Source organism: Brassica rapa, chromosome A03, assembly GCF_000309985.2.
Source record: "Brassica rapa cultivar Chiifu-401-42 chromosome A03, CAAS_Brap_v3.01, whole genome shotgun sequence".
Lineage (NCBI taxonomy): Eukaryota > Viridiplantae > Streptophyta > Magnoliopsida > Brassicales > Brassicaceae > Brassica > Brassica rapa.
In genome coordinates this window covers 23,176,520-23,187,858 of record NC_024797.2, presented here as the reverse complement: position 1 = coordinate 23,187,858, position 11,339 = coordinate 23,176,520, and the positions used below count along the sequence as shown (strand labels likewise).

General features: G+C 35.0%; 3 protein-coding genes across 3 annotated transcripts; all 3 read right to left on the bottom strand.

Moving 5' to 3' along the window:
• Positions 1–1,588: 1,588 nt before the first annotated feature.
• LOC117125738 (heat stress transcription factor A-7a) lies at positions 1,589–3,670 on the bottom strand. Its single transcript, XM_033288909.1, has 2 exons — positions 2,830–3,670; positions 1,589–2,340 (listed from the first exon to the last, which is right to left on the bottom strand). Exons 1-2 carry the CDS (start codon positions 3,091–3,093, stop codon positions 1,795–1,797), a joined length of 810 nt encoding a protein of 269 aa, XP_033144800.1. The 5' UTR covers positions 3,094–3,670; the 3' UTR covers positions 1,589–1,794.
• Positions 3,671–6,357: 2,687 nt separating this feature from the next.
• On the bottom strand, positions 6,358–8,373 carry LOC103860735 (heat stress transcription factor A-7a). The gene is made up of 2 exons (XM_009138394.2): positions 7,548–8,373; positions 6,358–7,057 (listed from the first exon to the last, which is right to left on the bottom strand). Exons 1-2 carry the CDS (start codon positions 7,809–7,811, stop codon positions 6,512–6,514), a joined length of 810 nt encoding a protein of 269 aa, XP_009136642.2. The 5' UTR covers positions 7,812–8,373; the 3' UTR covers positions 6,358–6,511.
• Positions 8,374–8,623: 250 nt separating this feature from the next.
• LOC103861135 (heat stress transcription factor A-7a) lies at positions 8,624–10,393 on the bottom strand. Its single transcript, XM_009138841.3, has 2 exons — positions 9,886–10,393; positions 8,624–9,326 (listed from the first exon to the last, which is right to left on the bottom strand). The coding sequence occupies exons 1-2, from the start codon at positions 10,147–10,149 to the stop codon at positions 8,778–8,780; spliced, it is 813 nt and encodes a 270-aa protein (XP_009137089.2). The 5' UTR covers positions 10,150–10,393; the 3' UTR covers positions 8,624–8,777.
• Between the last annotated feature and the right edge of the window lie 946 nt (positions 10,394–11,339).

Genomic DNA, 11,339 nt, shown 5'->3' with positions numbered 1-11,339 from the left:
GAGACGAAGAGCTAACTTTAATTGGCTTTTGAAATCGATCAACAATCATCGGCCGGCTAGAAAGGATAACAAGCATTTCATATCATCCATAACCACAGTTGCTTGACTCCTGCTGAGACTTTCAGAGCTATTGAAAGAGAGATGAGGGATATCATCTCGGCTAGAAAGGATAACAAGCATTTCAAATCACTCATGGCTCTTTAGTTGCGTTGAGCGCAGATTTTAGTCTACTAGATTGACTGCATTGTTCCATCTTGTTTTTTTTATTTTCTTTTTGCCAAGATGGGTCAACTTTAGATATTACTTTTGTAAAATCTACTTTTTATTATATGATATTTACAATTTAGCAAAAAAAAAAACAATCATCGGCCGGCGAGATATCACAACCAACGGGCTGCGCCAATATGACATACCCCAATTGAGTTACATTCACTTTCATGTCAATCCAAAACAAAACTTAGAAAAGGCAAGACTTCCCTTTCGATTCACTCTATATGTCTACACTAGGGTAATTTTTAAAAAAAGAGCAAATGATGACATAACTTTTGTAGCCAAAGTAGCCTAGATTAGTATTAGTAATTAAGTATTGCCTCTGTTTCATTTAATTATCCTCTTGTACACACAAATTAAAATTATATTTAATTTTGTATGTTTTCTACGTTAAAACATCATTACTAATACATCTAACCACATTTCAATCCATAGATGAATATAAAATCAACAAAACTTTACATTGAAATTATAAAATAACACTTATTTTGAGACAAAACAATTATTCTGCATAATATTGTTGTGGTCATAATTAATATTTAAAATAAGTGATGTGCATGCATAAGTTATAGACGACAAAATCAATGTTTTCTCCCTCAAGTCACTTGCCTTAGGATTCACATAAAATTATAGTATTATCTAATCTCTTCGACTCTAATGAAATAATATTGAGATTGGCCAAGATAGAGTGGAGCAACAAAAAAGAAGCAAAAGTTGTCTTCAACTTTGGTCCGGTGTGGTTCCCGCTCCCAAGATGGGTCATCGCTGCTTCAAATATTCTTATCAAGCCAGTTTGGTAAGTTTCTGAAGGGTCATAAGACTTACTCTTGGGCCCATTTAATACCCCAACCTTAAAAGAAGTTAAGCCGTCACGTAACCAGAAGTTGAATAGACACGAGTCACACGACACCACCGATCGTGTCAGCTGAAGACGATGGGACTCCAGTATAGGAGAGGAGATTCTGTGAGGTGATTGAATCAATGACATGACAAAAAAGTTGTTGAAGCTACCGACTTCAAGAGCTGGTACACATGCAATGTAATCATTTGGGAGGACTCTGCTTGCCAAGAAACTTTTTATAATGAGAAGAAGGTCACACTCTAATGGCCTTCACCCTTCAGTCTCTGATATTTCTCTGCCTGATTAGGATCTTTACATCAGTGAAGTAGATCGGAACACCAGCATTAATAGGTCCATGCAAGAAGTAGAAAATGGTTTAAATAAAGAGTGAAAGCAGAGAGAGAGAGAGGACATATTACTGAACCGCATATCAATAGGTCCATGCAAGAAGCGATCACTATATACTACAAGATCATATTCAAAGCCTTGTCAAGGGCTGTGTAATTAGGGACAAACATACTTTCATATATTTATCTACACACATAACAAAAATTACACTACTCCTTTTTGACAAGAAGTGCTTGGAAATAAACAAGTGAGAAACAAAACAAAATAGGCAACAAAAAAAAAAGTAAAGGAAAAAACATCAAAGAACAACTAAAAGGCAAAAGGACAGAGACATCTTAGCTAGAAGATGTAGAAGCCAAACTCTCATTACTAAGCAACTCTTCCCAGAAACCATCGTCCAACTCTCTCTCGACCACCATATCCTCTTCTTCCTTCATATTCCTCTGTCTCCCATACCCTTGCATCTCCAGCGCCAGAGCCTCGAGTTCAGACACCGAAGAACCTCTTTCCCTCTCTTCTACCTCAACCTCAACCTCCTTAAGTCTCATGTCTCTCTCCTGGAGTAGCTGATACAGAAACGTAGGGCCCTGAAACGCCCTAGCCAAGAACGACATCATCATTCTCTGTTTCTTCTCTGCTCCTTCGATCCTCTGCTCCATGGATTTGATGTAAATTCTCGCGGTTTGTTGCTGCTGTCTCAGACTCGCCAGCTCCATCAACAGCAGTTGCTTCTCCTTACGAAGCTCTACGCAAGGATCTTGAATAATCGATGATGAAGCAAAGGAAGCTCTTCTCTTGATGCTCTTCAGTAAATGTCTCTGTCCCAAGAGAAACCCTTCGTTTGCAAACTCCCATCTCTCTGCCTCTATCTTTCTAAAACCCTATAAATAGTTTTCAAAATTTTATTTGAAAATATCTATAAGGTTTCAAAAGTGTGATTAGACAAACAAAAAATTATTGGAGAGAGATGTGTACTATCAGAAGATATTATAAAAAAAATGGAACAAGTGGGCAACCTTAGTCTATAAAAAATATATATTGTGATAAGATTGATAACGCTTTCTTGATTATTTTAAGAACCAAGTTGGCACGAACCCAAGATTCTAGAACTTACTAATTGTTTTAGAAACCAAGTTGACAAGAACCAAAATTCTAGAACTTACTAATTGTTTTAGAAAGCATGGTGGCACGAGCCAAGATTCTAGAACTTACTAAAGAGACTTCTTCTTCTCCCACTACCAGACAGAATCTACATTATTCGATGTTTCTAGAAATAACCCATTTTTGCAGTAAAAAAAAATTGAATTTTACTAACACAGAAAAACAGAGCATTTGAGTTTTGTTGGGTCAGAGAAAAGAAGAAGACTTACGTAAGTGTTGAGTTGTCTGACGAAGCTTGAGAAGTTGCTGTGTTTGAAGTGACGAGGGAGAAGAAACTCAGAGAAAGAATGCAAATCCCAGACGACAAAACTAGTGCCTCCTCTGTTCCAAGACACGATGTGGTCCGTGTTTGGATCCTCCACAATCTCGAATGTCTTGATCAGAAACGGAGGCGGTCCTATTTCGTGCAACCCTTCGATTGGTTTTGGTGGTGACGGTGGTGGAACATTTTCTTGGAGCAGAAACGGATTCATCGATTTAAGAAAAAGAAATGATTGTTTGGTAACTTGGATCAAATTGTTCCAACTAAACCATCTTGGGAAACTGTTTGTTTGTTATCGGATTTGAAAGTGAATGATGAAAGTGATTTGATGTTGTGGTGCTGACATATATGGTTTAAGAGTTCGTTAATGGCAGTTGGGAGGGAGAAGAGAGGAAGATAATATCCACGTAGGCCATGGGGAGGTGGCTTAAATAGGAGGAATGAGTGGGAAAGTGAGTGATAATATTAAATTGAATAAAAAATTATATAAATATAGTACTCTTTCTCACTCACTCGACTTTAAAAAATTCGAAAGTTCCGGAATATTAAGAAGAGAAAAGGGTTGGGTTCGAAACTTCTCGAACTTCATGTATTGACGACTGTGCGCCGGTATAGATTTCACGTGGTGCCCATCCTCTTATGTATCTCTATTTAAGAATATAAAACTTGACAACGTTAATGAAGTGACAATTCGATGACTGGTTTTAAACTGTTTCTTTTTTAATGTTGATGTGGCAATCGGTCCATCTGGAGATTTGGTTTGTTGTCTAAACCTGATGATTAGCAAATATTTATTAAATCATCTAATCTGGACGACCAAAGCAGTGTCCGATTTGGAACATGTTTTTTTTTATCATGACAGCAAAATAGTAAAAAGAAAACAGTATCACCAAAAGCGATTTGTATATTTCGGATCATAAAGAACAGTTCCTAATTGGTCGCCTGGACTTTTCTTAGTCACTCTCCTAGTCCTAGCCACCCGTTTTTCCTGATGATCAGATAATTAAGACAGGTGTTGAAAGGTTCAAGAGAAACTTGATCAATTACTGCGCGGCTTGTCGCATGTGCTCAGCATTCTGGTTTTCGTTACTGTTTAGCTTATAATATCAAACTGAATCGTTCAAATGCCAGTAGCTTTTTTGTTTCTTAGAAACACTATTGCAGATATTTACCACACATTATGTCGAAATTTCAAAACTGGTTAAGTGGATCAACTATATAAATAAAAATATACATGAAAATTAAATATACTCCTGTAAATAAAAGTGATAATTGGAGTGAGAAAATACATGAGAACCAATAGTTTATTGCAACTAATGAAAAATATCTTAATTTTTTTTCTCTTTTTACTTTTTAAAAAAAATCTTTTTTCCATCTTTTAACATATTTTTTTACGGTGGCTGCCATCGCTTCTTACAGCCACCGAAAACTCATTTTTCATGATATCAGTTTTTCTTTTTATGTTTTCCTTTTCTTTTCTTCTATTCCATGTAGCTTTTTTTTCATTATAGTTGTTATTTGCCGTCTACTCCTAGTTTTGTTGGCTCAAAAATAAATCTATCAGTGGTGTTGACAGTTTTGAAAGTAATTTGAGGATAAACCCCATTTCTGCTACCCTCTTCGGCTCATGCTTTTTACTATACTAGGATGAGTTTAGGTTTGGCTTCACGGTTTTTGGCAGTGTGTGTGACACTTCTAATTTGGTCCACGTCAAAGTTTATTTGACCAATTGTGCAACAATCGAACAATGACATGCATGGCCTGAATTCGAACCAAACTAAAATCGCTACAATTCATACAAAAATATTTTACCCTGAGTTACAAAGAATGGTCGTACACATTCATATCAAACATGACTCAAGATTTTTCAACTCAAAGTACATCTTATAATTAGTTTGCTCTGAAACAGAACAGTTATAATATGGACCCTAAATATTTTATAAATCGATTTGTGTATATAGTACTTAGATTTTACATTAATCAAAGATACACATAAATCTTAGGAAACTCATCACTCAAAATATCATCATGATTACTAAGCACATACTCATTCCGTTTCAAAATAAAATAATGTATATTCTACAGTTTTTACACTTATTAAAAAAATACGTAAAATTTTGATAATAAATGCATTGTTTTTCGTGTTTAGCTATTTTCTATGATTTTTAACCAATCGAAATTCATTAATTGCGATTAATATTTTTGAAATTTATAATCTATACTATTAAAAGAGAAGTACTTTTAATAAATCTACTTAAAAAAGTTGTTTGGACTCTTTCTTTTTTATTTTTTTTTTGGACTTCTCATATATATTATAACAATACATAACAAGATATTTTACCTATATATAAGCGATTTTTACTCTAACTATCAAACTGGATACATTATTATTTATTCTTAACTATTTAAATCGATTGCTAAACCACCTTACCTAAACAAAATAAATGACATGAACCAAAACCAAAGCACAGCCTATTATAACATAACGTTATCAAAATATTCATTCCTCCACTTATAAAAACATCGAAATATTCATTTCACCCACAAGGAGCATAGTACCATCGACTATACAATTAATTTCTAACACAGATAAACCCCAAATTAATAAGACCAAAAATTTAAACATAATTAAATTGAGACCCACATTAAATTTAAAATAGAATAAAGCCCAAATACTTAAGAACATAACTTACAAAAATATATGTGAATAAAACATTCTTTTTAAAATCTAACTTTTAATAATGGAACATATATCTCTAATACTCTTAGAAAATAGGAAATTGTAGTTTAGATTTACATTATAGATACTTTTATAAAAAAAATTAAAAATATTCTAATACTTGGTTTTATAATTGGTAGTTTGATTGTTAATAGACATACAATTAAATGTAACATAAATCGTTACTAATAACACTATATCTATCCCAGTTTCAAATTGCTATACTATTTTTACACACAAATGAATCTTCAAACAAATTTCGAACAAACTTCAAAAACGCAAACGCGTGATCTAATTTCATACAAATTAATTGTGTTTACGCAAATGACCTATATATTAGTGATATAATCTTTAAAATTATATGATTCAAACCCTAAATTTTATAATTATGAAAAGCAAAACAAAACCAAACCCGCGCTTTCAAGCGCGGGTCAAAATCTAGTTTGTCATTATTACATATATTGAAAAGGTAAAATATTGATTTTTTAGAAACAATTTTTTTTCTAAAACATGGACAAAAAGAATATTTCGTTTTCAAAATTGCACACCTATACGAGGTTTACCTAAATTTCCTCAAACCGTATATTCATTAAAAGTTACCTGCAAGTACAAGCAACTGTTTTGCTCACTGAGTTCACTTCTCCCCTACCCACATAATCAAGAGATCACTTCACTACAAGACATTATTAATTTAAAGCCTTGTCAACGGCTGTGGAATTACCGACAAACTATTTTTCATATGATTGTCAACGTACATACAGGAACTACGTCGTGTTGTATAGACTTTTAGTTTACACTACTAGATAAAAAAAGCTGGAAAATAGACAAGGGAATAAAAAGGTGCTTAAAAATAAACAAAAGAACAAAAAAAAAACTTCAAAATACAGCTAAAAGGCAAAAGGAATACATCTTAGTTAGAGGAGGTCGAAGCCAAACTCTCATTACTAAGCAACTCTTCCCAGAAACCATCGTCCAACTCTCTCTCGACCACCATATCCTCTTCTTCCTTCATATTCCTCTGTCTCCCATACCCTTGCATCTCCAGCGCCAGAGCCTCGAGTTCAGACACCGAAGAACCTCTTTCCCTCTCTTCTACCTCAACCTCAACCTCCTTAAGTCTCATGTCTCTCTCCTGGAGTAGCTGATACAGAAACGTAGGGCCCTGAAACGCCCTAGCCAAGAACGACATCATCATTCTCTGTTTCTTCTCTGCTCCTTCGATCCTCTGCTCCATGGATTTGATGTAAATTCTCGCGGTTTGTTGCTGCTGTCTCAGACTCGCCAGCTCCATCAACAGCAGTTGCTTCTCCTTACGAAGCTCTACGCAAGGATCTTGAATAATCGATGATGAAGCAAAGGAAGCTCTTCTCTTGATGCTCTTCAGTAAATGTCTCTGTCCCAAGAGAAACCCTTCGTTTGCAAACTCCCATCTCTCTGCCTCTATCTTTCTAAAACCCTATAAATAGTTTTCAAAATTTTATTTGAAAATATCTATAAGGTTTCAAAAGTGTGATTAGACAAACAAAAAATTATTGGAGAGAGATGTGTACTATCAGAAGATATTATAAAAAAAAATGGAACAAGTGGGCAACCTTAGTCTATAAAAAATATATATTGTGATAAGATTGATAACGCTTTCTTGATTATTTTAAGAACCAAGTTGGCACGAACCCAAGATTCTAGAACTTACTAATTGTTTTAGAAACCAAGTTGACAAGAACCAAAATTCTAGAACTTACTAATTGTTTTAGAAAGCATGGTGGCACGAGCCAAGATTCTAGAACTTACTAAAGAGACTTCTTCTTCTCCCACTACCAGACAGAATCTACATTATTCGATGTTTCTAGAAATAACCCATTTTTGCAGTAAAAAAAAATTGAATTTTACTAACACAGAAAAACAGAGCATTTGAGTTTTGTTGGGTCAGAGAAAAGAAGAAGACTTACGTAAGTGTTGAGTTGTCTGACGAAGCTTGAGAAGTTGCTGTGTTTGAAGTGACGAGGGAGAAGAAACTCAGAGAAAGAATGCAAATCCCAGACGACAAAACTAGTGCCTCCTCTGTTCCAAGACACGATGTGGTCCGTGTTTGGATCCTCCACAATCTCGAATGTCTTGATCAGAAACGGAGGCGGTCCTATTTCGTGCAACCCTTCGATTGGTTTTGGTGGTGACGGTGGTGGAACATTTTCTTGGAGCAGAAACGGATTCATCGATTTAAGAAAAAGAAATGATTGTTTGGTAACTTGGATCAAATTGTTCCAACTAAACCATCTTGGGAAACTGTTTGTTTGTTATCGGATTTGAAAGTGAATGATGAAAGTGATTTGATGTTGTGGTGCTGACATATATGGTTTAAGAGTTCGTTAATGGCAGTTGGGAGGGAGAAGAGAGGAAGATAATATCCACGTAGGCCATGGGGAGGTGGCTTAAATAGGAGGAATGAGTGGGAAAGTGAGTGATAATATTAAATTGAATAAAAAATTATATAAATATAGTACTCTTTCTCACTCACTCGACTTTAAAAAATTCGAAAGTTCCGGAATATTAAGAAGAGAAAAGGGTTGGGTTCGAAACTTCTCGAACTTCATGTATTGACGACTGTGCGCCGGTATAGATTTCACGTGGTGCCCATCCTCTTATGTATCTCTATTTAAGAATATAAAACTTGACAACGTTAATGAAGTGACAATTCGATGACTGGTTTTAAACTGTTTCTTTTTTAATGTTGATGTGGCAATCGGTCCATCTGGAGATTTGGTTTGTTGTCTAAACCTGATGATTAGCAAATATTTATTAAATCATCTAATCTGGACGACCAAAGCAGTGTCCGATTTGGAACATGTTTTTTTTTATCATGACAGCAAAATAGTAAAAAGAAAACAGTATCACCAAAAGCGATTTGTATATTTCGGATCATAAAGAACAGTTCCTAATTGGTCGCCTGGACTTTTCTTAATTTAAAGCCTTGTCAACGGCTGTGGAATTACCGACAAACTATTTTTCATATGATTGTCAACGTACATACAGGAACTACGTCGTGTTGTATAGACTTTTAGTTTACACTACTAGATAAAAAAAGCTGGAAAATAGACAAGGGAATAAAAAGGTGCTTAAAAATAAACAAAAGAACAAAAAAAAAACTTCAAAATACAGCTAAAAGGCAAAAGGAATACATCTTAGTTAGAGGAGGTCGAAGCCAAACTCTCATTACTAAGCAACTCTTCCCAGAAACCATCGTCCAACTCTCTCTCGACCACCATGTCCTCTTCTTCCTTGACATTCTTCTGCTTTCCATATCCTTGCATCTCTAAAGCCAGAGCTTCCAGCTCCGACACCGAAGAGCCTCTTCCTCTCTCCGCTGCCTCATCCTCAAGCTCCTTAACCCTCATATCTCTCTGCTTCAGCAGCTGATGCAGAAACGAAGGGCTCTGCATCGCTCTAGCCAAGAACGACATCATCTTCCTCTGTTTCCTCTCTGCTCCTTCAATCCTCTGTTCCATTGCTCTGATGTAGCTTTTATTCGTTTCCTGCTGCTGTCTCAGACTCACCAGCTCCATCAACAGCAACTGCTTCTCCTTACGAAGCTCTACGCAAGGATCTTGAATCGATGAGGACGATAAAGCAAAGGAAGCTCTTCTCTTGATGCTCTTCAGTAAATGTCTTTGTCCTAAGAGGAATCCTTCGTTTGCAAACTCCCATCTCTCTGCTTCTATCTTTCTAAAACCCTGTAAATAGTTTTCAAAATTGAATTTGAAAATATCTACATTGTTCAATGAATAAATGAGATTAAAAAACAACAATTATTGAAGAGAGATGTGTACTAGTGGAAGATAATATAAAAAATTGAACAAGTGGGCAACCTTTAGTGAATAAAAAAAATGTTTCGATAAGATTGATGACTGTTACAGTGTTTCTTGAGATATTTTAGAAGGCACGAACCGAAATTCTAGAACTTACTAATTATTTTAGAAACCAAGTTGACAAGAACCCAAAATTCTAGAACTTACTAATTGTTTTAGAAAGCATGGTGGCACGAGCCAAGATTCTAGAACTTACTAAAGAGACTTCTTCTTCTCCCACTACCAGACAGAATCTACATTATTCGATGTTTCTAGAAATAAACCGATTTTTGCAGTTAAAAAAAATGAATTTCACTAACAGAGAAAACAGAGTATAAAAAGTTTTTATTAAAAACAGAGGATTGCTGTTTTTTGTTTTTTTTTTTTTTTTTTTTAGGATTGCTGTTTTTTGTTTTGTTGGGTCAGAGAAAAGAAGAAGACTTACGTAAGTGTTGAGTTGTCTGATGAAGCTTGAGAAGTTGCTGTGTTTGAAGTGACGAGGGAGAAGAAACTCAGAGAAAGAATGCAAATCCCAGACGACAAAACTAGTGCCTCCTCTGTTCCAAGACACGATGTGGTCTGTGCTTGGATCCTCCACAATCTCGAATGTCTTGATCAGAAACGGAGGCGGTCCTATTTCGTGCAACCCTTCAACTGGTTTTGGTGGTGACGGTGGTGGATCATCTTCTGGGTGGAGAAAAGGATTCATCGATTCTGTAAAAAAAAAAAACTAAAAAGAAATGGTTTTTATTGGTGATTCGATCCTTGGATCAGTGACCCAATAAAACCATCTCGGAGATTGGGTTTTTATTGGATTTGAAATTGAAAAAAGTGATTTGATTTTATGGTGCTGACATGGTTGAGAAGTTCGTTTATGGCAGTTGGGAGGAGAAGAGAGGAAGGTAATATCCACGTAGACCATGGCGAGGTTGCTTAAATAAGTAGAGTGTGAGAGTGAGTAATAATATTAAATTGAATAAACATATTAATATAGTACTCTCTCGCTCACTCGACTTTAGAAAATTCGAAAGTTCCGGAATATTAAGAAGAGAAAAAAGTTGGGTTCGAAAGTTCTCGAACTTCATATGTTGACGAGGTTTTCACGTGGTGTCCATCATCTTATAGTACTATTTATTAACAATATAAAACTCGACAACCTTAATGAAATGAGAATTCGCTGATGTGGCAATCGATCCATGTGGACATTTGGTTTGTTGTCTTAACCGGATGACTAGCAAAGAATTTATCAATTAATTCTAGATTGGACGATCAAAACAGTGTCCGGTTTGGAACATGGTTTCTTTTATCATGGCAGCAAAATATAGTAAAAGGAATAATAGTATCTATTTATATATTTTGACCGTATAGAACAAATCCTAATTGAGAATTCGGCCAAAAAAAACCTTAACTTTTCAAGAATTGCCAAAAAAAACATGAACTTTTGGGCTGACCAAAAAAACACCAAACTTTCATTGACTTTAGATTTAATTAACAATGTTTTCGCTGACTTGCCAATTTAGCACGCCGTCAATAAATTTAATATAAATATTTGACGTCGTTTATTGTTGGCGTTAAGTGAAACGACGTCGTTTTCAAATGAGATGAAACGACGTCGTTTTACATGACGTCGTTAACATACCTCTTAACTTTAGATAGCGTTTGTATATTTTGAAACGCTACGATAGAGTGGTATATTTAAAAACGCTATGATAGCATATTTTTAATAGCACATAATTAAAAACGCTATGTTACCTTTTTAAATCCCTAAACCCTAAACGAGTTTTTAAATCATATATTCTATATACAAATCTTAAATTCTAATACACTAATAGTCTTTATAATGTTTTATAACTTAAACTCCAAATCTTAAATATAAAATTATAAACTTAAACATTTTCA